The sequence below is a fragment of the Dysidea avara genome, chromosome 1 (assembly GCF_963678975.1).
Source record: "Dysidea avara chromosome 1, odDysAvar1.4, whole genome shotgun sequence".
NCBI lineage: Eukaryota > Metazoa > Porifera > Demospongiae > Dictyoceratida > Dysideidae > Dysidea > Dysidea avara.
Window position 1 is genome coordinate 51,888,493 of NC_089272.1, and position 27,381 is coordinate 51,915,873.

Consider the following 27,381-nt stretch of genomic DNA (forward strand, 5'->3'; position numbering starts at 1 on the left):
ATTATCCAATGCAATGTTTTGTAACATGTGTTTACTTAGTTCACAATCTATAACAATTATGCCTTTATGGTCATATACTGCAGAACATTTTAGAAGCTATTAAAACAGTGAGTGAACATGTGGTAACTAGAATGATGCAGATTGACACTTCATGAAAGATGCAGGTTCAATTCCACAATTTAGACAATTTTAGCCTTTTAGGTATACCTTCTTAAAACTTCTTTGACTGCTCTGCATGCTCCTATAGGATCTTCAATGCTCGCTTGTCAGAATTGTGGGATAATACGGAACTTTTAACTGTTTTTTAGTTAATGTTGTATTTGTGTATAGCTACTGTAATTTATAGTTTTGTCTTGCCAGGGATCCAGCTAGCTACCTCTGTTTCAGGTATCTTGTCAGTGTACCACTGAGTCTAGCAGTATAAGCCCCCCCTTACCTTATCTTGCAGCTATTCCTGTATGTTGTCATTATCATGACGTTCACTACTACTATTAGAGTAGCTGACTGTTCTATTAGAGTATATCGTTTTTTAGCGGAAAATGGTCTGCCATCTCCTTGACCAGTCCAGTAGGTAATTGGGCGGTCTTCAAGCTAAATGTCCGATGGCCGACCGTTATAATCCGTTCTGGTTCCAGGGACCTTTACAGACCTTGCATTGCTCTCTATAGCTAATAAAAACAGTTTGGCACTAGCTAGCTATACTGTATGATACTACCACATTGTATGATACAATTTGTTTGCATTCTAATGACAGAGTAAAGGAGGAAGCACAGTCACCTGTGCACCATTTACTGGAAGGTAGTCGCAATTTATCCAGATCCACATGATTATAAAAAACAAAAAAGGGTGCTTAAAAAAGGAAAAACCCAAATGTCTGGAGATTTGAGCCCAGGACCCTAGGTGTGATTGTGAAGCCAGAGGGTGATAACCACTATGTTATGGCACTGCTAGCTAGCTACCCACCTACTACTTTCTACCATATAAATGTCATTCAAGAAGAAACCCATAGAAGGTGACCAAGAAACCAAATGGAACTGACCCTAATGCCAACTTGAAAATTGCCTGCTAAACACAATAATATCAAAGTTTTAGTGAGTTAAAGGCAAGCTAGAGTTGGTCTTTGTGCTCTCCAATCCTATAGCTTGTTTCAAATTCACCAAAACCTTACATCATGCAACTAGTATGTTGATACTTGAGTTACGATGGATGACTAATGGACCAATAGCCTAATAAAGTCAGCATCCATAACTGCCACTACATTACTGGAACACATTATTAATAATCCCTTACTGGTGCACTTTTCATTGGTACATATTAGTTTTAATAGATAATTTCACAATTCAACACCCATCTGCACAACATCACACAGCATTTACACGCTAACATAAATGTAATCCAAATACACAAACATATAGCTAGCCATTTCAGTTCACTTGTCTGATGTATACATTACAAAGTTTCAGCTTAATGTAGCATGCTATACATTTTCATTAGCCATTCCACTCCATTTGTCTGGTACTTGGTAGAAATACTTCTCCATTGCTTCACAAAATCTTTTGCGGTACAAGTCAGGACTCACTACTGTCGGCAGTCGTCCCCCACGACTAACATACTTTTTAATCCACATCTCCAGTAATTTGTCCCAAGTGAACGTCCGGACAAAATCTACCAATACAACAAACACTCACACAATCGCATAGTTCATAATACATCAAGGTTGCGGTGCATCATTGTATACTGACTTTGTTTAAATTTGATTAGGTTAATGGCAAACATGAAAATAAAGGTTCTAAATATGTGACCCACTGAACAAAAATCGGCCGTTTTGCACATTCCTTGAATTCCATTGTATTGCTTCTCTGCTGTCTATAGCAACAAAAGAGTGGACAGCCAAAGCTGCAGCTTTCTGTGATGAATAGTCAGTTATAGTGCTAGACAGTTGGAACAGGAATAAACTCAATTTGTACAACAACAATATGGCAAATTATATTACAGGCCCTTATTTAATCAATCATATGTAACTCAGGACTGAAACAAGCTACAAAGACTGTTAGTCTGTTCACCATGAATGACACATTGATCAAGGTGTAGTGTTTTCTTTGTACATCTCAGTGTGGACAAAGAAGAAGGCTATTCCAAAACGGTAAACTTTATTTCTACTGCATCATAAATAAATGTCCATAACTCACATACCGTATGCTGTACAAACACAAGACAAAGGTTTTCTTACTCTCCACGAAAAGGAGAATGTAACAGTGTATAGGTTTTATTGATTTGAGCTAGTAAATACTGAAACAATTAAAACATGTGTAATTTATATGTAGCACATGTATTTTTTTACCCAGTTTATTTCAATATGTTATTATATAAAATTATAGTAAAATATAATTTTGCGAAAACGGCCAATTTTCGCTATATATATATATATATAGTACAATACCATGCTGACTGGTTGCAATGTCAACAACTGTTAAACACACTAACTGTATGTATACAAGTGAAAATATTTAAATGCTCTGACAACTAGTACATGCGCCATGATGATATTATACAGAAATTACTGGGAAACAAGCAACAGTAGACACCACACAAGAATTCATGCAGAAACAAAGCGGATATTCCTTGTAAGGAGGAAAAATGCTACACTACACTATACGTGATATCTGTCCATTATAATTATGCCTATTTTCTGGTTCACACTAGCATACCTTTTTTAATCCAATGTGCACAGTTGAAGAGCTAGTGTAAGTGTATGCAGGTGTTAAGTTCTGCGTATAAGGTTTTCCACGTTTTGAATTAATGACCCTTACTAAAGTTGCTAACTCACAATCACAGCTAATACACTGCCTACGTACGTGCGCAAGCAACTTCACTTTTGTTCCAATTAAACATAAGCATTAATGCATACTTTACACCCACAAAATTCACAACATTTATGACTACAAGTCTGTTAGTGTTACTATAATAGAAAAGGCAACATAACAATGAGTTTGTACTGGCAAAACATTTCACATACGTACAAACCAGTCATTTACCTATCATCCCCAGCACTAACTCTTTACTGTTTTCATCAATACCAGTTAACATGGAGTAGTCCATCACGTTATGGTGAGACAGAAACTTAGTGTCTTCCTGAATAGCCTTCATCAAGACTGCTTTGGAGTAACTCCTCAGATAAATTGGTGAAGAAGCAATATCTACACAGCAACAATACCAACATAGGTGTACATTTAGCATTAATTTCTTGATACTTACGTTCTAAAAAATTCTCATCCAAATAGACTTGTGATTCTCCTGCAGGTTCCTTACCTGGCTGAACATACCTCCTGCTAACTGAGCCCTTCAAATCAAATACCTAAAAGATAAATAAATTATTAGTGCTGTCAGGTAGCACACACACACACACACACACACACGCACGCATGCACACACACGTACGCGTGCGTGTGTGTTTTTGCGTGTGTGGGTGAGACAGCATAGCCAAGTGGCTAGAGCATCAGCCTAGTAATCGAGTTCAATTAGGGCTGAGGTAATTATGCTCATGATTCTTTGCATTATTCTATTAGGATTTCCTGGAAAAAGCTTGCATTATGCTCCAAAATTTATGCATTATTCTCAACCAATAGAAATTAGTAGAATTGACTGTTTATTTAAACTTCTATGATTAACTTTGCACATAAAAAAAATATTTCATTGCAAAAAATAGGATTGATTGCTTTATTAGAGTATATATTATATAGGTGAATGTTCTATTAGAGTATCTCGATCTGGTGACTATTCTATTAGAGTATATCGATTGTTCATTCATGAAATCTTTAATAACTCTTCCATAATGCTAGAATAATGATTCCTGGCATTATGCTGAAAATTATTCCGGCATAATTACTGCACCCCTAAGTTCAATGCCCAGTTATTCCAAACTAATGGGGACCTGGTGGCCTGGTGTCACCTGGGGAGCAACCCACCAAGCTGTAACATCAATGGGTATAGTGTAGACTGAGGAAGCAAATACTATGTCTTGCATAGTGGGTGAAGGTCTAGATGGGATTTCAGATGCCCACTTGTTCACCTGTGAGACAAGCAAAGCAAATTACCAGTCCTGCCCCAGGAGGATTTGCCTGTGCTGACTCATAGCAGTCACACACTACTCACAGACACGTACAAAGCAAAGCAAAGCCTTCAACTGCCATGCTAGCACAGTCATGCCTACCCAGTGGACCAACACTGGGACACCTGTGCACTACTCAGGTGCTATGAGTCAGCACAGGTAAATCCTCCTGGGGCAGGACTGGTAACCTACAGGAGGCTGTGCCATGTCTCACAGGTGAAGGAGTGGGCACCTGAAATCCCTTCACCCAATATGCAAGACATGGACAATTGGCATTTACTTCCTCAGTTTACACTAGGTACCCACTGATGTTACAGCTGGGTGGGCTGCTTCCCCAGTTGACACCAGGCCAACAGGTCCCCATTTAAACAGTTAGAGCAATGTGAGTAAAGTTTCGTGCTTAACACTAATTTGGCATAACTGGGCATTGAACTTGAAACCTTTTGATTACTAGGCAGATGCTCTAGCCACTTAGCTATGCTACCTCACATGCACACGCACGCACGTACGCACGCATGCACGCACGCACGCACGCACGCACCCACACACACACACATGAGCACTACACACACAAACAGACAAACCTTGGAACATTTGTGGCCATACAAAAGGTTTTCAATAACTAAAAAGTCTCCTTCCATAGAATCATTAGTTTGAGAGTTGTTGAATGATATCCAATACATGCCCACTATTTTAGCTAATGCAGTAGGTCTCTAAAATAATAAACTAATAATGACACAAAACTAAGAGTTTACATTACACTTTCATCCAGTGCTCTCCTAAGATGCTTGAAGTAATCATTAGCAAATTCTACAAAAGAATCTACTTCGGGTCTTTTCATTTGTTTCAGAATAAATCGATCATCTGTAACAGACCCAATCACAAGCACACACCAGTGAAATAACCAACCAACCGACAACTTTACAAAAAGAAGATCCAGATTTTCCACCCTTGGCCTGCCACTTGACACAACGAGCTAATGATCTAATAAATCGCTCCTCTCCATAAGGAAACACCAATTCTCGCAGTTGTCGAAATTCCTCAGCAAAATACACTTTGCAGCTAAATTTTGTTGCATAATCTGAAAACTCTACAGAACAACAAATTCATCAATTTTATAACACTGAACAGAGTTACTAAAATGACACCCATTATATACAATAATGCAGCAACATTCTGGTGGATTGGTATCAAAATCGATGATACAAAGTTACAACATGTTTCCATGATCACATTATTGGGCACACTCACCCAATATGATATGTTCCTTCTGCACATTGCCCTTCAAATGATCATGAGAGTGTTGTTGTTCCTTCATGTTCCACTTGAGAGAGGTTTCTATATCATGCAGTTATTTGTTACCAGTCATATAACGCAAGGAATACTCACCACCAGGGTCAACATCATCATTAGTCATCATTGCCGCTGTTTCCATAGGCAACAAAGTTGCCACTGTTTCTTCACTGATCTTAGCTTCAGTACAGGACCTCTTTTTTCCTGTATCCTGGGTATTTCGCTTAGCAAGTTCACAGGCATATTCCCTTGAGCTTAGTGTAAATGCTATCACTGATGAAGGCTCCTTTTCATAAATTGCCACTGGGATTTTCAAACCCCCTCTCAGTGTGTGGTGCTCATTGAGTTTACTAACAAGAAGATTATCCATAGGAGCCAGTAACATCCATGTACTTACAATGGAGGAGGGAGTGGCTGAAACTTAAGAGCTTTTGAGAACACTGTCACACAATCCAATAGTTTAAGTTTACTGTCCGGAGTGTCTGGATCTGGTGAAACAAACATTGGGTAATATTTGATGTGTGTGTGCACCATGAAGCCACCTAACTTCAAAGGCAAATTTCAGGGTACATATCTCATAAACCCTGGCTGGCAATGGTACATTTAAGTTAAACCATGGCTGGCTATGGTACATTTTACATGTACCGTGGCCTTGATGTGGGAGCAGTACCGCCAGTTTCTTTATATAAAACTCAAGCTGAAATCAATGGTAGGAATTTATTATTGGTCATGTTATGAAAGCCATGCATCTGACTTTGCATCCTACAGCTTCAGATGGAAGTGATTTGTCACCCTTGCCATTCTATGAGTTGAGAAACGTTGGTTTAAGGTGAGAATTAGTGTTATAGCATATTCAAAAGTGGTTCGCCACATTTTCGAATACAGACTGTGTCCACTTTTAGAGTAACATGAGATAAACACCTTACAGCAAAGCTTACCCCTATAGATGTTTAGTAAATGTTGTAAATGGTCTGTAAAACAATGCAGCAGCTTTAAATACTTGTAAAATTGCTTTATTGAGCTTTTCCATGATACCCTTAAGACTTTCCCGTTCATGTTAACAAACATAGTCACAACGTTAGTTGCTGCTGACCCATAATCGAATTGTACAAGTTAGTCTATAATATAATAAAGTCAGTGGTTGGTCTGATATTGGTTTGGGTGATTAATCGCCCGTGGGCTCTTAGCCTGCAATTGGCATGGTACATATCAGTTGTATCATATGCCCTTGTGATTTGCCTGATATGTACACCGGGCCTGATGGCCTGCAAGCTTGGGCATACATATCAGGCAAATCCCTAGGGACCATGATACAACCATTACATATCAAGACACACGGTAGTGTGTCGTGCGGCTCAAGAAGCCGGCGCGTAACACCCGTGAGTATATTGACAGGAAGAAAGAAAACGCAATTTTCGCACCTCCGTAGCTCTGTGCTGCCTTTAAGAAACACGACGATTTTTGCTGTGGAGACTCCCTCCACCTTCAGCACTCCACATTCCAAATTAGAGCGAAATCGCTTCAAGCGTTCCCGAGATATTCGACTTCAAAATTGGCTTAGTTTCTTCGTTTTTTTTCTTATTTTTCTTCCTCTTTTCGCACACTTACAAAAACTGCTATAAAACGCGAATGCTATATCCGAATGCCTTGAAATTTGGCACACAGAAGGGGGGTATAAAGGCGCATCTCTGTACCAACGTTGGCTACGATACCATAAACAGGAAAAGAGTTATGAGCGATTATGCACGAAACATAACACCAATATGTTGTCATGCCTACAAGGTAAACCGCGTATGGGAAGAAGCTGAAAATCGCTGGGTGAATAGGTTAACTATTGAACCTCAAACCTTTTGTGGTTTGAAAGAAATCAAGCTAAAAACCAGGAAGATAACCAACAGTGTGTAACAATTATGCAATCGAGATTAGCTAATAAAAAACGACTACTTGGCACGCCTACCAGATAAACCGCTAATGGGAATGCTTTGAAAATCGCTGTATAGAAGGAGTAATCATCTTAGAAAGCCTCTTCAATGGTGTAGAAGAATCAGACTTAAAGCCATAACACGAAATCCAACTTGGTGCAGCAAGTGCGAGATCGAGATACTCTAATAGAGCAGTCATCCTAATAGAGCAGTCACCTTGAAGAGAATTCAAGAGATCAGCTAGAAACAAGTAACCTGTATAGAGATCAGCTACAAACAAGTCACCCTGTAGAGAGATCAGCTACAAACAATTCACCCTGTAGAGAGATCAGCTAGAAGAAATTACCTTGTAGAGAGTTCAGGTACAAAGAAACCATCATGTAGAGAGTTCATCTGCAAACAAACCACCTGTAGAGAGTTCAGCTACAAACAAAACTCCCTGTAGAAAGATCAGCTAGAAGAAGTTTCCTTGTAGAGAGTTCAGCTACAAACAAATCACCCTGTAGAAAGATCAGCTAGAAGGAGTCACCTTGTAGAGAGTTCAGTTACAAAGAAACCATCATGTAGAGAATTCAGCTACAAACTAGTGACCTTGTAGAGACATCAGCTAAAAGAAATTACCTTGTAGAGAGTTCAGCTACAAAGAAACCACCATGTAGAGAGTTCAGCTACAAACAAATCACCTGTAGAGAGTTCAGCTACAAACAAATCTCCCTGTAGAGAGATCAGCTAGAAGAAGTTTCCTAGTAGAGAGTTCAGCTACAAACAAATCACCCTGTAGAAAGATCAGCTAGAAGTAGTCACCTTGTAGAGAGTTCAGTTACAAAGAAACCATCATGTAGAGAATTCAGCTACAAACTAGTGATCTTGTAGAGACATCAGCTAAAAGAAATTACCTTGTAGAGAGTTCAGCTACAAAGAAACCACCATGTAGAGAGTTCAGCTGCAAACAAATCACCTGTAGAGAGTTCAGCTACAAACAAATCTCCATGTAGAGAGATCAGCTAGAAGAAGTTTCCATGTAGAGAGTTCAGCTACAAACAAATCACCCTGTAGAAAGATCAGCTAGAAGAAGTTACCTTGTGGAGAGTTCAGCTACAAAGAAACCATATTGTAGAGAGTTCAGCTGCAAACAAATCACCTATAGAGAGTTCAGCTACAAACAAATCATCCTGTAGAGAGATCAGCTAGAAGAAGTTACCTTGTAGAGAGTTCAGCTACAAAGAAACCATCATGTAGAGAGTTCAGCTGCAAACAAATCACCTATAGAGAGTTCAGCTACAAACAAATCATCCTGTAGCGAGATAAAAAACCATCATGTAGAGAGTTCAGCTGCTAACAAATCACCTGTAGAGAGTTCAGCTACAAACAAATCTCCCTGTAGAGAGATCAGTTAGAAGAAGTTTCCTTGTAGAGAGTTCAGCTACAAACAAATCACCCTGTAGAAAGATCAGCTAGAAGGAGTCACCTTGTAGAGAGTTCAGTTACAAAGAAACCATCATATAGAGAATTCAGCTACAAACTAGTGACCTTGTAGAGACATCAGCTAAAAGAAATTACCTTGTAGAGAGTTCAGCTACAAAGAAACCACCATGTAAAGAGTTCAGCTACAAACAAATCTCCCTGTAGAGAGATCAGCTGGAAGAAGTTACCTTGTGGAGAGTTCAGCTTCAAAGAAACCATCATGTAGAGAGTTCAGCTGCAAACAAATCACCTGTAGAGAGTTCAGTTACAAACAAATCTCCCTGTAGAGAGATCAGCTAGAAGAAGTTTCCTTGTAGATAGTTCAGCTACAAACAAATCACCCTCTAGAAAGATCAGCTAGAAGAAGTCACCTTGTAGAGAGTTCAGTTACAAAGAAACCACCATATAGAGAGTTCAGCTACAAACTAGTGACCTTGTAGAGACAACAGTTACCTTGTAGAGAGTTCTGCTACAAAGAAACCATCATGTAGAGAGTTCAGCTGCAAACAAATCACCTATAGAGAGTTCAGCTACAAACAAATCACCCTGTAGAAAGATCAGCTAGAAGAAGTTACCTTGTGGAGAGTTCAGTTACAAAGAAACCATCATGTAGAGAGTTCAGCTGCAAACAAATCACCTGTAGAGAGTTCAGCTACAAACAAATCTCCCTGTAGAGAGATCAGCTAGAAGAAGTTACCTTGTAGAGAGTTCAGCTACAAAGAAACCACAATGTAGAGAGTTCAGCTACAAACAAATCTCCCTGTAGAGAGATCAGCTAGAAGAAGTTACCTTGTAGAGAGTTCAGCTACAAAGAAACCATCATGTAGAGAGTTCAGCTGCAAACAAATCACCTGTAGAGAGTTCAGCTACAAACAAATCTCCCTGTAGAGAGATCAGCTAGAAGGAGTCACCTTGTAGAGAGTTACAAAGAAATCATCATGTAGAATGTTCAGCTACAAACTAGTGACCTTGTAGAGACATCAGCTAAAAGAAATTACCTTGTAGAGAGTTCAGTTACAAAGAAACCATCATGTAGAGAGTTCAGCTGCAAAAAATCACCTGTAGAGAGTTCAGTTACAAACAAATCTCCCTGTAGAGAGATCAGCTAGAAGAAGTCACCTTGTAGAGAGTTCAGCTGCAAAGAACCATCATGTAGAGAGTTCAGCTGTAAGAAAATCACCTGTAGAGAGTTAAGCTACAAACAAATCTCCCTGTAGAGAGATTAGCTAGAAGAAGTTACCTTGTGGAGAGTTCAGCTACAAAGAAACCATCATGTAGAGAGTTCAGCTGCAAAGAAATCACCTGTAGAGAGTTCAGCTACAAACAAATCACCCTGTAGAGAGATCAGCTAGAAGAAATTACCTTGTAGAGAGTTCAGTTACAAAGAAACCACCCTGTAAAAAATTCAGCCACAAACAAATTGCCCTGTAGAAAGATCAGTTAGAAGAAGTTACCTTGTAGAGAGTTCAGCTACAAAGAAACCATTCTGTAAAGAGCTCAGCTGCAAACAAATCACCTGCACAGAATTCAGCTACAAACAAATCACCCTGTAGAGAGATCAGCTAGAAGAAGTTACCTTGTAGATAGTTCAGCTACAAACAAATCACCCTGTAGATAGATCAGCTAAAAGAAGTTACCTTGTAGATTGTTCAGCTACTAACAATTCACCCTGTAGAGAGGACAGCAAGAAGAAGTCACCTTTTAGAGTGTTCAGTTACAAAGAAACCACCATGGAGAGTTCTGTAATAAATATATGTATTATATATATAATTTGTACATTTACTGATAAAATCAGAAATATTTAAAGTACATCTGCTTCATCTTTTCTTCTTCCTGTGGTAAAGAAAAAAAGACAGATTAAAAAAGTCCCAAAGCCGGCCATAGGCCAACTTTGTGGTATACAAATACAAAAAGAAATGAAATCTAATCCAAAACAGCCAAGCTGTAAAAAAACAGTGCGGCCCTCAAAAAGGCTATGGTGAAAAAAGATGTGAAATCCAAGGTGGTGGCCAAGAAATGGCTGTGATGGTAGGTTAATGGTAAAAATTGTAGTAACGGCAATTTAGGTGAATTTTGTAAGCGGCACAAAATTCACCTAAATTGCCGTTATTAAATTTTTTACCATTAACCTACCATCACAGCCATTTCTTGGCCTCCACCTTGGATTTCACATCTTTTTTCACCATAGCCTTTTTGAGGGCCGCACTGTTTTTTTACAGCTTGGCTGTTTTGAATTAGATAATTATTATTACATATTATATATGTGTATGTGTGTGTAAGAGTTAAAGCACTGCCGTGAGTGCTGTACGTCAAATATAGCACGTAAAAGAGTGGGCGAGACATAATATAGCACGAGGCAAAGCCAAGTGTTATATTTTGTTTCAAGACCACTCTTTGAGTGCTATAATTGACATATAGCACGCACCTAGGCAGTGCTTTAACTGGTGTAGAGAACCGTCAACTTGAGGTACACACAAGACACACAAAACAATTAGAAAATTCACAGAGTAGTCTTATTATTGGCAGAATAGGCATTGCACCTGTGTTGCACCTGCATTAGACTAGGATGAGTGAGAGGAGGAGTCTAGTCCATCTATTCAACGGCTTCGATTGTGGTACTTAATAAACATATGTCTGTGATATTCCTATATAGGACTCATCCATTTATGTTTACCGCTGCTGTCCACAAGCAAGTTCAAAGCAACCATCATTGAAATCTTCAAGTATGTCTATAAATTAGATTGAGCAGTTTTGCTCTTATTGGTTAGATTGACTGGTGGGCCAACACAGTCAGGCTATCAGCCTTCACTGACTTGGTTGAATGGTTGTAATGAGTGATTAAAGCAGGCTATTAGCCTGCATAATAGGCCAGGCAGTTCTATAACTACCTGATATAGAACTGTGGTCTATCAAAGTGTTCTATAACTGCCCAATATAGAACAGTTGCATTCTGTATGGCTTTTATAGAACTGTTTTTTGCTTTGATCTTCCCATGCAAAGTTTGTTTATATCAGGGGCAGTGGAGCAGGCCAAAGAGTGAGGGGGCCAGGCCAGCTGTAAGCTGAAGACCAAAAAAAGGTAACTACCTGCTGACAATAGCTACCCCACACCAACTATATCTCCTTATTTATAACTACACATACGTAGCTAAGTAGCTTGCTACACTGCTTCTCTGAATACTGTGACTGCTCTATTAGAGTATCTAGATCTTGACTGTTCTATTAGAGTATCTCGATCTTTTCTTGCTAATATTGTCCCATAAAGGTGTGTGCGGGTGCGCGCGCGTGTGTGTGTGTGTGTGTGTGGGAGGGGGGGGGGGGTATGGCCCCCCTATCTCCACTGCCTATGGTTTATATATATCAACTATTGTACTGTTTAAGTAGGATCCCCCGAAAATTAGATGTACCACCTAAAATGCCGTCTTTAAAAATCATCCTAGAAACATCTAATGCAACAAAAATCACCTTTATGTTATAGTTAAAACACCGCCATGCATGTGTACAGAAAATACAGCACGAGGGGAAACCGAGTGTTGTGTTTGCCTTGAGACACCCTCCGAGTGCTGTATTTTTCATACAAACAAGCATAGGTAGTGCTTTAAGTGTTTTATTGTACTTCCTGGTCATCTTGCTTGGAGTGATTTTCTTGAGTACCCGAATCGCTTCAGTTTTAGATGATCAGACTATCAGTAAGTTGTCATAATTATAATCTATTTGTAATCGTAGAATGAACTGGTAGGATTAGTTTTAGCATTTGACAGTGTCATGCACATGATCCATTGTGCTGTCTGTGTGGGGTTGTTGCTTCAATTTTCCATGTCAGACTATCAGAACTGTTCATGTAATCTATTTCTAGTCATAGAACCTACTAGTAGGATTAGTCTGGCTAGTTTTAGCAATTTACATCATGCACATGAGGTTGCTTTCATAACATTTCTTACATAACTGCGCTGCATAACTGTACTGTATTTGCCCTATTAGCTACATAACTGCGCTGTATGACTCATACAGTACAGTTATGCAACTAATCGGTACAATATGGAAAATATAGTACATGGCGGCACTTTGATTCTCCCACACAAAGTACAATAAGGAAGAATATCAGTCCATCAAACACTAAATGTAGTATTAAAAAAAAAACAAAAAATAAAATAAAAATAAAAACAGGTGGCCAGATAAAGAATTTTAAAATCACCAAAATTCAATTTTCATTTGACTGCCTGTCTGCCTGCCTGCCTGACCATAGTTGCAAGGCTGGAGGCCAAATGAAGCAACAAATGACCATCACAATAACAAACTCACCAGTGGGATGTGTCTGTCACGTTTTGACAATTATCTTCAATCAGGCTGGTCTTTGTCCTACTTCATATAATGAAACCATATTGAGGTGTTAATTTTCCCTATCAACACTTTCCTTGAGCAGCATATTTAGACACCGCCAACTTATTTAAGCGCTTATGCTTGGTAGATACCTGTAACGTCACAATAGGTTTAATGCCACACCTATTAACATGATCTTGGTGGATTAATAAAGATCGAGCACCGATACCACACCTCTTAAACAACCTATCATGATGACACACTCTATTATTGGCCTAGCTGTATTCATAATGCTAGCATAATGAAAATATGAAATAGCAACACACACCCCGGTAGGTGAAAAGCTGACTCGAGATACTCTAATACAGCAGTCACCCTAATAGAACAGTCATATGTGTATAGCTGTAAGTTATAAATTATAAATGAAGTAAGGATCCAAAAGTAGTGAAACAAGAGATGAATGATGGTATTACAGCATAGCTTGGTGGGAGAATCTCTACTTTGGCATTGAAATAAATGATGGTTATAACATGCCAATGTAGGGATTTGCTATGCTGAATACCATCATTCATCTCTTGTTTTACTACTTTTTATTGCTTGATCCCTACTTCATTTTTAAATTAACAATTTTTAATATACTAGTATATATATCAAGACACACGATAGCGTGTCGTGTGGCCAAGAAAGCTGGTGTACCACTACCTTGAGCATATTGACAGGAAGAAAGAAAACTAGCTTTTATCACACAAGCATAGCTCCATGGCCCCTTCTCCAAAGCACACCATTTTTGCATTATAGCTGTCCGCCAGGTAGGGTAGACCACACAGCAAATTTGATTAAATTCTTACGAGTTATGGGCATTCAAAGTTTCAGTTTAATTTCTTCATTTTTTTCTTCTTATGCTGATGAGGGCTACTGGTATTTTGTACACTTTGCAAAAATTGTTATAAAATATAAGCATGTAATTTGATTGCTTCCCTCTTTGGCGCGTATAAAGGTGAATTCACATACCAAGTTTGCTGTGAATCTGATGAGCATCCAAGGAGTTATGAGTATTTATTCACGTAAAAAAGGTCAAACTTCTGACTTTGAGTGTCATGAATACAGGGTAAACAGAGTATGGGAATAACTTGAAAATTGTTGTGAAATAAAAAAAGGTGGCAGCCAAGAAACGGCTTCAATGATGTTAATGATAAATTTTAGCAATGGTTGTGTACATTGTTAAAATTTATTAGCATTAACATCATTGCAGCCATTTCTTGGCTGCCATCTTTGACTTCACAACTTTTTTCACCCAGGCTTTTAAGGCCGCGCCATTTTTTTACCACCTCAATACCGCTAAGCGAGACAAGGACAGTGGGTATTTGCTTTCCCAGTTTACACCAGGTACACATTGATGTTACAACTGGGTGGGCTGCTTCCCTAGTTGACACCAGGTCTCCCCATTTAACAGCTGGGTAAACTGGAGCAACACCAAAGTGGCATAATTGGGAATCGAAGCTGGGACCTTTCAATCACCAGGCTAATTCCCTAACCAGATTACGCTGCCTCACACACACACACGCACGCACGCACGCACGCACACACGCACGCACGCACGCACGCACACACACATACACACACGATACATACCTAAGGATTTAGACTGCTGCGAAGCATGTTTCTTGTCAGTTAACGATGGAAAATTAGATGATGATCCTTTAGACAACAGCTTACAACTACAGAAGTCAATGCACTTCAGAAGCTAGATTACTACCCTTGTACTCACGGTTTAGTTGATAGTTGCTGCAGACTACCACTGCTGCTTCCTTGTGCTTCAGTGATGAGGTAATAGTTGGAAGGATCATCATTTTCCTTGCCTAATAAAATACATATACTAAGCATATCTTGCTGTCACCCAACTGTATATCTATACCCATCCAAAACAGCTTATAGCTATAAAAAAGTGCACATCCAAGAAAAGCAGAGTTAAGTTGTTTAACTGTGACAAAAAGTAGTGATATACCAGAGCACAGCCATGTGTGAGGTATCTAAGTTGTGAATATTAATCAGATAGTACAATTGTTAAAGAATGAAGTGATGCTGCTAGTTTTTAAGTTCTATGAGCATCTTTCATAAATGCCACTCAAATTTGATTCTCAATAAAGCAGTGTATAGATTCTCTGATAGCATAAATGGCTTGTTCATAGCATTGCTGTATATAGGAAAGGCGGCCAAAATCAAACTATTTTATTGCTATCAGAGATTCTATACACTGCTTTATTGAGAATCAAATTTGAGTGGCATTTATGAAAGATGCTCATAGAACTTAAAAACTAGCAGCATCACTTCATTCTTTAACAATTGTACTATCTGATTAATTTTCACAACTTAGATACCTCACACATGGCTGTGCTCTGGTATATCACTACGTTTTCTTCAATCTTGAAGGGAAGTCCACTTCAAGTTCATTAACATCTGTGATATACTGTCTTGATCGTTTCTTCTCCAAGGTTTATTTAATACAAATCTTGCAGCACGGTGTTGAATCATTTCCAGTTGGTGGATAGCATTCTGATGGTGGGGGTCCCAAATAGCTGAACAGTATTCTATAGTAGGTAAAATCAGTTGTTTGTAGCTATGCTCCTTAAGTGTTCTTGAGCAGCCTCGTAGATTATGTTGCAGAAATCCTAGTAGTTGGTTGGTTTTGTGACACAGTTGATTGATGTGGGGATGCCATGATAGTTTGTCATTTATCAGTATCCCAAGGTATCTACTGTATGTTCTGTAACAAGACTTAGTGGGTTGCCATTCATTGTGTAGACAAAAATGCTTTTGTGAAGGGCTGTACTGATTTGCATTATACCACATTTTGAAATATTGAACATCATCTTCCATCTGTCTGCCCATGCTGTTAAGATATTCAAGTCTTGTTGTAAGATTACATGCCCATATCAGTGCACTGCCTAGCAGCAATACTTTGTATATGTCATGGCAGTCATGGCATTAATTTTATGCATCTCATCAAATCACCTTTTCACCCGTCTAAACGCAATCCCTGAATGTGTCGTTTTGTGTGCATGCACAGCAATCTGCCACCTGCTCAAAAATATTAGCCATAAAGTGACCAGAGTAATGTTTCAGTGTATATTGTTATCATTAATATTGTTCACCATTGTTAACCGTACGTATGCACTTTTACCTCTTCATGACTTTTTCTCTTCAAGTTTACTGATGGGCACTATGCAGTTTTGTGCTGGCTGGTCGGTGCATGATGTGGTGATTTGGAATACTATAAAGGTACACAGTGTTTCTTGTATACACTTGTTGTAATGTGTCCACACATCTTAGACATATTGTCCCCTTTTCCACTGGGTTGTAAGTGGGTTGAGTCAGGACATTTAGGTCACATTTTGTCCTGGCCAAGTGGATCTCATCCACTCACAGAATGTACAGGATCAGATCATGTGCAAAAATAAATTACAGTGGAACCTGTCCATTGCCACCTTTGCTCAATATGTAGGTAGGTGGCATTGTATAAATTCTCACTACAGGGATTTAGAATTGGCCTTTCTAAAGACGTTGTCTTTCTGTATGCTGGTGGCCATTAAGACAGGTTTCACTGCAACAAGCTTGGTTGTACTCATGGAATGTACTGTACATACTATAGAGATGCAATAATATGTTGATCTTTGTGTTATTTGATATAATTATTGCTGTATTGTGATGCAATGGAGACTATGTATCAATGTACTTAAATTCTATACTGTTGCAACTCTAATACATACTTATGTGAACCACACCCACTTATCAAGAATGTGTGTTAACTGTTTAGGCATACTGGAGCCACACCCACTCATCTTTTCTACAAATGGAGTCACAACAACTCGTTGTTTTCAGTAGACTTACTTGATCATTACTTATCTTGTGTTTGGAGAAGCCCATGAATACACTGTCATATGAGATCTGCTGCTGTGGTAGAATCTGCGGGGCCACTGGAGAAGTGGAGGGATTGCTTTCATAGCAGTTATATCACATTCGTATATATTCACATTATTACTGTGTATCTTAAAACTGTTGGGTATTCATGTGTCCTGTGTACAGTGGAACCTCAGTTAACTGGACTCCACTTATCCGGATTATCAGTTAACCGAACTACGAAAATGACTGCTCCATTAGAGTAGTGACTGTTCTATTTGGATAGTTTACAATACTGAAAATTTTAATGTTCTTTGTGCTATTTTAAGGTTATTTATACAAACATTTTCAGAGATATGCACTTTTCAGACTTACGGACCACCTGTGGTCTCAAGGGGTTCAGATAACTAAGGTTCCACTGTATGCTGCAACTGCATATGTATGTACATGCTTGTACCAGTATCATTTGTGTGAGGGTGGGTTGGCAATCTTGATCTCAAAACAGTCGACATGGATTTGCTTCACTGTTTGTGTGCTAGTTACTAGTGACACGGTGAGTTTAAGTCTAGAGTTTCACAGGGAAAAGGTAAATACGGGCGAGTTACAGACAGGCCAAATTTGTACAATGTTCGTTCCTGTAAAATCCTCACATGTGGTGGTTGTATCATTATTGTCTGCGATGCGCATTTCTGCAATAGGCGGCGAGACATACATCACAGTGCAGGCAGGAAATCTACATAATTATATCAAACTAAAAAGTCATTCGTCTGTCTGCATTCCTTTGGCGTCCAACGATTTTCTTGCCAGTTGATGCATGTATCAAAATGTTTTTTGTACCAAACAAAATGCTCATCATTAAGAATTACTTTGCTTTTAAATGAAGCTTCTAACTGTTGCCATTCATCATTTACAGCACGATTAGTGCAAGGTTGTAGACAAAAACTTGCTTAAATTTTTTCTGCAAACCACAAGTAAACACCGAGTCAATGTATAGCCTTCATATGGCAATTTTATCCCACCCCATAAATTTTCAAGGTTTAGTCATGGCATACACCTTATACGGTAATGCTGAGTTTAATTCCAGATGGTGACACTTTTTTTTTTTTTTGCTTTGGCAACCTTTTTTTCTTTTTTTCCATATTATAAGAACTTTTCATGTCATGTTTTTCTCTAAACCTTATTTGTGTTCCTTATGTACACACCTGTGTGGTAACCATGTTATATTATTATGTATACGCATTACTGTGGTTGTCTTAGCTTAGATACATGCATTACTGCTGTGGTCATGACATTTCAGCATAATATTACTAGCAGGCTCATGTACTTTAAAGGTGATATCACCATGTATGCTATGGTGCTGAATGCTTATGACTTTTAGTAAGTATCCTACACATAGGACTTATATATACCAATGCTAGTATACAATAAGTGGCCTTAGTTTGTTATAGTTACTACACTAAGTTATATATGCATGAAATTGTGAGTTTGGGCTAGGGACATTGCACACACCCATGCAGCTGTTTATTAACTCAGCCTTCATGCTATTCTGTAATCCAAGTTCTGGCAAGTAAACGTTAGTCATTGTATGAATTACCTTTCCATTTGCTGAACATAGCAGAGAAATCCACTTCATGATCATCTTCTAACAACATGTGCTCCTGTTGTGGACCATCAACCTCATCCTGTGGTCCTTCCCCTTCACCATTTCCCTGAGGGGACGAGATCACCTGATCTGGCTCCTTCACAGCAACATTCAAATTGACATCAAAGGATTTACTTCTTCTGTGCTTGATAACATCAACCCACTGCTGCTGCTGTTGATGTAGGTTGGGCATGTCCAGTGTACTGGATCGAGATCTCTTGTGTCCTAAAAGTTGTTTGTTTTCATTGACAATTGTCTCACTGCCAACTACCATAGCATTACTATACTGAGACAAGTCATTCAGGATATTGCCATTACCAGGGATTCTGCTGTTAACAGTGTCTATTGTCAAGGGTGATGACTGGTGACTACTTTGCTGAGAATAGAAAGCATCAACTAGAGATGACCTCACTGACTGCTGCTTGACAGCTACTGTGGGTACATCACCAGACCCTTCAACATTCATTACTTCTGACTTGTCACTTTCCTATACAACAAATATCACTTCGCAACAAGACCTCACACACAACAGTAGTTCACAACAAATATCACTTCACAACAAGACCTGTTATACATGCAACAGTAGCTCCTATATACAACAACATTCAATGCCAAATTAGGAAATTTTCCACATACCTACGTACATACTGTAACACCATCATTCATATACTTTGCTTCATTACTATCCCTACTGTATTTCATTTTTACATTAACTACACTAGATCGTTCAGATTTTTGGCTATAGCATAGCTATGATATGCACATACGAACTGTTTTATTAGAATTTATGGCTTTGTAGAGTGACTCCTTTATTAGAATATCTGTTCATCTCAAAAAAGCTATATAATAGATCCAGGGGCATGGTCACCTTGTGTTATAAACTACTGTTAAAGGGCATAGGCACAAGGGCTACATTGCTCATTTGAGGACACGGTCACTAATTATGATCTGATCATTGTAGAGGTGTGGTCACCTTGATATGATCTATTAAGGTGTGATTGGCATGATCTAATCATCGTAGAGGTGTTATGATCTATTAAGGTATGATACTGAGGATTTACAAATCTTTGCAACACTTGTATATACAAAAGCGCAATCCATTCACATGCACTTCCATTACATGGAATTTCAAATACTTGGGTAGCTGTTGCTCGTTACTGTAGCGGTACTTGGGTTATGCGATAGCTATGTATAGCTGCGAGAAACATCACACTGCTGCTTATGATGAAGATCTATGAGGGAGATAATACATCGGACAGTTGCAGGGATGAGAAAGAGCTACAGATGAGTTGCTTCTGCATTAGATGTTGATGTTCTACTGTGCACAGAACAGTGAAATTATTCACAGAAACTGGAAAATGAAAATATCCTGAGAACATTAAGCTTACAAGGTTTGCAAAGAAGTTTATTGTCTGTTTAGTAATTAAAAGACCAGGTATATATCTACATGAGGTCAAACAATTGTTGCTGGAGTACACAGGAATTGATATGCAAGAGTCCACTATTTGTAAAACTCTGAAGGCCTGTGGCTTGTGTCAACAAAAAATTGTATTAGAGGCTAATCAGAGTAGTGAATTACTGAGATCACAATATGTGACCGGATTTGCGAAAAGGGGTCTTCCACACACATCCAATGCTATGAACGTGGAAGACCATAACGTAGTGTTCAAGTAACACATAAAGCTGAAATTTACTCCATCCATTAAGCTATGGTGATACTTACTGTTGATCAACTTTCAAGTCATTAGCTTACTCTGATATGAAGTTATGGGTTGTCAAAGATGGTAAATTGGATGTGTGTGGAAGACCCCTTTTTGCAAATCCGGTCACATATATTTTATGCAAACTTTCTATATTTGTCCCTACTATCACATCCCATTTCATCATCAAGCACAAATAGTTCAGGGTACTCTTGGTAGATAGACCCATCTACGGCATGAAGGGAAAGACACCTACAAAACAATGGAATGTATTTAGAGGTGACCATGTTTCTGCTGTTGTTATGTGTGCTAGATTTTAATACAGTAGCAACAGCATTTGTTTCAGCAGAGACATTCAGAAATGCAGGATGTTTGGTTTTTGCCATCATGTTAGTGATACTGTATGCCACTGAAGAAGATTGCCAATCATGGTTTTTGTACTGTGGGTACCAGTAGTAACTTCTCATACTGAATAGTTTCTGTCTCGGTAGTAATGAGTGTTGTACTGATTCCCACTTTTTAAGGCAAAATCAATATCTGATATTGGTTAACCGATACCCGATTGTAGGTCTCTACAAGTTATACTTGTGCATACTTCACTAAAAGTACAGCTACATAGTAAAGTCAATGCTGTGAGCCTCAGTTTGTATACTTACCTCGGCTTAAAGCTGCCAATCAAACAAGTGGGCAAGGGCTCCAACTATCACTGTTTATTATATGGTTGGCTTTGTGATTATCACAAAATGTAAACAAATTACCTAAGTACATGCCAGAGCCTTTGACACCAGCCTTCCAGTGGTACTGCAGCTGCTGGAGCTCAGGGTGTCTGGATTCAATGGAATGGAATGGTGGAATGGAACAGTATATTATATAATTTCTCACCTCTTTATAACACCACGTCTTAACAAAGACCACCTCTTTATAAAGGCTGTTTTACTTTAATGTCTAAATTGCTGCTATCTTATTATTTTAAAGTGTATCCCAATATTGATTAGCTGTGTGCTACATGCCTAGAAAAGAGTCTTATCTGATTTGTGATACAGCAACACCCCCATGCACAAACAGCTTGGCTATACAAAAGAATTGTCCACGAAATTAAAAGTAACTTATAATTAAAGAACTAATATTTGGTGAGGCCAAGAAATAAATGTTAATACTGGCAACTAGCTATAGTCAGTTTATACAAAAATTTGATCCTTTATCATTGACTTGTGCAGTCTTGCTGCATTCCTAATTAATTCCCTGTAACTCTAATTGGTTAGTAATTTGGCCGCCTTGTTTTCTCCTATACAATGACAATGACTATTGAATAGAAAATACTAGGCACCAAATTACTAGCAAATTATAGATAAAGGGAACTTATTAGGAATGTAGCCAGATTGCATGAGTCAATGATAAAGAATAAATGATATATTGAATAATTATAGTAAGTTGCTAGTATTAACATTCATTTCTTGACCTCACCAGATATTAGCTCAAGCTACTTGAGATTAATCTAAGCATGTGGCACACAATTAAGACCATTCTATGGAGATGCACTCTAAAGCAACAAAGATATTAGTTATAAAGAGGTGACTTCTAGGTGAAATTATCTAATTACCATTCTATTCCACCATTTCAGTCCACCATTCCATTCCACTGAATCCAAATACCTTGGAGCTGAATAGACTAATAATCTGTGGCAAGAGTTCATTATGAACTCTTGTCTGTGGGTGTATCCATTCACTGGACTGGACTAGAATACTGGACTGGGCTACTGGACTTTGTTTTACACATTTTTTAGGGGGCATCTGGATTCAGTGGAATGGAATGGTTGACTGGAATGGTGGAATAGACTGGAATGGAACAGTAATTAAGATAATACCACCTCCTAACGAAGACCACCTCCTAACAAAGACCACCTCACCGTTTTACTTTAATGTCTAAATTGTTTAGAGTGTATCCTCATAGGATGGTCTCATTGGTTAATTGTGTACCACATGCCTAGAAATTTCAGTGTGATATCTGATTTACGATAGAATAATACCTCATGCAAAAACAGCTTGGCTGTGCAAAAAAGATGCGTCTATAGATTCCAGATAATATCTGGTAGGGCCAAGAAATGAATGTTGATACTGGCAACTTATTATGTGACCAAATTGTTGAAAATCGTCGATCTACGCACACACCAGTGAAGTTCACTTTTCACCATGAGTGGATAGCCACACTGATACTCAACACATTTGCAACACAGCCATGCATCTGGTTTGTTTTCACGAGTGGATTTCTAGAGACATGTGCCAGCCACTGGGGATGCTCTGACACCTGGTAATGCCACTGGCCAGCTGAAACATGAGACTAGAGACATGAACAGCCTTGGACAGTTGTCCAGATATTTTCTTCATACATTTCTTTATTTTTCAGTGGAACAGGTGGTCTTGAGAGCCCAATATTAAGGTTGGAGACACCATACGACCTACACAATCACCTTCCCCCACCCCCACCCACAGTAATGTACTTGTGTTACAGATACCGTAGTGAATAAAGGTGTTCAAATCATGGTGATATCAACAGTATGGATTGAAGTGAAATAAACACTATGGTTGGCTACACACGGTGAAAATTTCAAACTCGTAGCTTTTGTCCTTCCATATCTATGCTGGATTGAAATGTTTAAAATCACATATCTCATAATCTATTGATGTGCGTAGATCGACGGTTTTTTCAAATAGGTCACATATTATAATAATAGCAAAGTTCTAAATAACATTGGTCCTCTATCATTGACTGGTGCAGTCTTGCTGCATTTCTAATTAATTCCCTGAAACTCTAATTGGCTAATAATTTGGCACCTTTTGCAATAGTCACTGTAGAGGAGAAAAAAGGTGGCCAAATTATTAGCCAATTAGAATTTCAGGTAGGAATGCAGCAAGACAGCACCAGTCAATGATAAAGTACCAATGCTTTTAGATTTTTGTAAATTACAGTTAGTTCTGTGCTCAGTGAATGCTATGTATCCCACTAGGGACCTGTGAGAAGGCTTAAAACCTGTGAATACAGGGAGTCAGAAACATGTAACTAAAATGTGAAGAATGGAGAAAAAACTCCCAGACCCAGATCCCCTAGCAACATGTTGTTTTAGAGTATGTATAAAACTGGAAACGGAAAGTGGAAATGGATGGTCATATTGTTGTATAAATGTATCCTAGAGTAAAACCCTTGTTTAGTGGCCACCTCTTAAGACCACCTTTTCATAAAGACTACCTTTTCATAAAGACCACCTTCATACAAAGACCACATTTTAATTAGATCTCAAAGATGGTTAAGGTATACTGACCTTATAAGATCACTTCAAGGTCACCTCTTATAAAGACTACCCTCTTTACAAAGACCACTACTTTACATTGTAATAATAGCAAACATCTATTTCATGACTTTATCAAAACAGCTAGGTCAGCTAAAAAATACTAGGCTTTAAAGGTCATCATCTCCTTATGAGACCTCACTTTTCATTGATACAGCTAGTGTACTACAGTAGGTTGCAAAATAAAGTTAACGTTTCGTAATTGTAATTACGGTGTGATTACTAAGTAATTACCATGTTTGTACTGTAATTACGTTTTGACCGTAATCTGTAATTATGCAAAAAAGTAGTTTTTCACCAGCCATATATACAATATACTCATAGTTACCAATAGAGCATAATTCGTAATTACGCTTTGTAATTACGCTACTACAGCGTAATTAAATTACGAAACGTTAACTTTTTTCTGCAGTCTACTGTAGGTACGTTTCTCTTGTATAGACTATTTTTGTATGATACATTCTGGTACAAACTAAACGATGATGGTAGATGACTGGAGTGAAGTGCATGTGGAGCAAAATATGGGAGATAAAATTGACCCTTTTTTATGAGTCATGAAGTACACGTTTGAAGCTAATCAAATATTACCATGTAAAGAGGTGGACTTTGTAAAGAGGTGGTCTTTATAAAAGGTGACCATGAAGTGGTCTAATCTTAGATCATTAAGTATGCCTTAGCTATCTTTGGAACCTTACAAGTGGCCTTTGTACAGAGGTGATCTTGTAAAAAGATGGTCTTTAAGAGGTGACAACTACGTGAGACTTTTACTCTAGGATATATGACGATTTTACCATTTCCGTTTTCCATTTCCATATTCCATTTCCAGTTTCCATTTCCACTATTTCCAATTGCCCCATAGGACAGTCTTATTGATCAATTGTGCACCACATGATTAGAAAAGTCAGAGTGATATCTGTTTTATGATACAAAAATACCGCCTATGCAAAAACAGCTTGGCTGTACAAAGGATGTATTCATGAAATAAAAGTAATTGGCGACTAAAGGAGCTAATATCTATTGAGGCCAAGAAATGAATGTTAATGCCCACTGTTGTGGCTCCTTTGGCACATGTCTAGACTGTGGATCGGTTATTGGTTATTGGCTATATCGGCTTTGTTTTTGCATATTGGTATCAGATTGATAGCATGTGTAAACAAGCAGCAGATACAGATATACATAAACATCTATTTGTGGGTACTTGTGCTCTAGTAATATCCTAGCAACGCCTGTTTATATAATGTTGACAGTCCCACTCTGTCACTTTATAACTAAATTTGTAGTGCAAATTATTAGAGAAAATATCTAAGTTACCATATCAGATTGGCTTTGTTTATCAGCTTGATAATATTATTTTTATATCGATTTTCAGAATAAAATTATCAGCTAAAACTCATATCGGTGCACCTCTACAACAAGATAGCAGCAATTTAGACATTGAAGTAAAATGGTCTTCATAAAGAGGTGGTTTTGTTAGGATGTGGTCTTTATAAAGAAGTGACCACTAGGTAAAATTATCTAATGTCCGTTCCATTCCACTATTCCATTCCATTCCACTGAATCCAAACACCCACTTCCGGGAGAGGAGAAATTAAAGCTGAGCGATAGTTGTGATCTATCGATTATCGTGAATCCGTGATAGTGAGTAACAATCGTGATTATGACAGTATGCAATCATACTAATGTGATAAATTATGTATATCTGTGCTTAGTCAAAAAAGAAGTAAACATGATATTGTTAAAGTTAAGGTAACCGTGAAAGTCCAGTAGAGCATGTATAATAAAGATTACAACTGTAATACATAACAAATTTTACCAATGGAGTGTTTGAAAAGCAGATACGTGGTGTGTAATTGGATTATTCATGGTGAGGTTGAGCGTCTTTGATAAATAGTAGTAATATTGTACGTAATACTATTGTTATCGTGATGTGAAACTTACTATCAGTCGTGAATAGTGATAGTTGTACTATTGCTCAGCTCTAGGAGAGGTGGGAGAAAACTAGTTCACACTTCTGCCTCATGTATGCTTATTGTTCTAACACACACATGACACTGTTTAGCCCACCACCCTTTTCCACCATTGATCACCCTTGACAATCTTTGTGACACTCGGGTTAGGATTAGCCAGTTAAACCCTAACTGGCTACGATTACACATAATGACAACACCACACAAGCCACACTACAACACACAAGCCACACTACAACACACAAGCCACACTACAACACACAAGCCACACTACAACACACAAGCCACACTACAACACACAAGCCACACTACAACACACAAGCCACACTACAACACACAAGCCACACTACAACACACAAGCCACACTACCAACACACAAGTCTAAGCCACAACTTAGTATACACATTATTACCACATTGACTGGAAAGCTTCTAGGTGAGTTGGGTTTTGAGCTTCGTGGGGCAGGAGGATCATGGATAAAGTCATGTAGAATATTCAACCTACAGCAACAGATAAACAGTGGTGTTCAGTAACCTGAAGGTATGTCCTTACTCTTTATTCCATGTTCCCACTGTGTTCATAAGGCTCCTCTTCAACATAAACATCTTATCTTGCAGCTGCATCAGCACCTCATAGCTATCATATTCTGTCTGGTGGTCATCCAATAGCAGTGTTGATGTAGGGAAGAAGCCACCCAACACTGCTAACTCTCTCAGATGCTTTAGCTTGCCACGATAGTCCTTGCGTTCTACCTATTAACAAGCCATAACAACTAGCCAATCACAATATACCTAGCTACCTTCAGTTTAATAGCAATATAGTCATCCTTAACTTCCAAGAGGGAAGGGTCATTACCGTATATAACAAGACGTTCCTTTATCCGATGAAATACACCCTCCACACTACATACAGTGATGGGTCACAGTGCAGCAATACAAGCAGCACTTACACTCTTGACACAAACTTGATATCTGCAGACCAGTCGTTGTGTTTCTGACTAGTGTGCTTCAAAATGGTGATCACTTTTGGGGGCATTATTATCTCCAGGAGGTTAATAGGAACTAAACTAAAGCATATGACATCATATATGATATTATACATGACATCTTACATACAACATCACTACACCTGTAAGTACTGCAGTGATTAGTAGCAGCCAACCTCCAGAATGACAATTACCATTTGTGAGATTTGATTATACATGTAACACAGCTAATTATACACACTATTGATATACAGAAATAACCTAAAAAAAACCATTTAACAATTAAATGTTTAGGGTCTTATATCACTTGAAGATGGGTTTCTATGATCATTATCCATCCAGAAATACATTTTGTAGTGACATTTAGAGCAGTTCTGCAGCACAGTGTAAGTGGTAGGGGGATAAGTATGGTAGAAATAGTGTTGCACCTTTAGATAATGGGGTCCTGACACACTCTTACAGATGACCCCTACCACACGAGAAGGCGGCCACTGACCTCGACCATTTTCTAAATGACAAGGTCCATCAAGCAATAAGGTGAAATTATGCTCCCTTTGTTATTACTCTCAATACACATAAAAAAGAATGAGCTCAATTGAAAAACAAAATTAACTTTGTTGCTAAGGAAAAGTTGTCGTTTCAGAAGCACCCTTAGGGTATTTGTGAGTGCAGGCTATTCATAGAGTCAACAATTGGGAGAGCTTACACAATGTTTGGGTTAGGGATAGTGGTGGGTTACGG

General features: G+C 38.4%; 1 protein-coding gene across 4 annotated transcripts in view; it reads right to left on the reverse strand.

Moving 5' to 3' along the window:
• Positions 1-1,311: 1,311 nt before the first annotated feature.
• The window catches only part of LOC136268357 (1-phosphatidylinositol 3-phosphate 5-kinase-like), a 60,060-nt gene continuing 33,990 nt past the window's right edge, over positions 1,312-27,381 (reverse strand). For 3 of the 4 annotated variants that reach the window (XM_066063699.1, XM_066063689.1, XM_066063681.1), the window contains exons 11-27: positions 26,784-26,816; positions 26,605-26,721; positions 26,455-26,557; positions 26,208-26,407; positions 26,068-26,155; positions 18,598-19,132; positions 14,875-14,965; positions 14,739-14,824; positions 5,799-5,889; positions 5,498-5,751; positions 5,360-5,446; positions 5,022-5,198; positions 4,869-4,972; positions 4,693-4,821; positions 3,256-3,355; positions 3,036-3,197; positions 1,312-1,665 (exon numbers count right to left, since the gene is read on the reverse strand). In XM_066063699.1, the coding sequence (XP_065919771.1) occupies positions 1,478-1,665; positions 3,036-3,197; positions 3,256-3,355; positions 4,693-4,821; positions 4,869-4,972; positions 5,022-5,198; positions 5,360-5,446; positions 5,498-5,751; positions 5,799-5,889; positions 14,739-14,824; positions 14,875-14,965; positions 18,598-19,132; positions 26,068-26,155; positions 26,208-26,407; positions 26,455-26,557; positions 26,605-26,721; positions 26,784-26,816 (2,545 nt within the window). In that variant the 3' untranslated portion in view covers positions 1,312-1,477. The remainder of the gene's footprint in view (positions 1,666-3,035; positions 3,198-3,255; positions 3,356-4,692; positions 4,822-4,868; positions 4,973-5,021; positions 5,199-5,359; positions 5,447-5,497; positions 5,752-5,798; positions 5,890-14,738; positions 14,825-14,874; positions 14,966-18,597; positions 19,133-26,067; positions 26,156-26,207; positions 26,408-26,454; positions 26,558-26,604; positions 26,722-26,783; positions 26,817-27,381) is intronic. The other variant, XM_066063696.1, reaches the window with a different exon arrangement.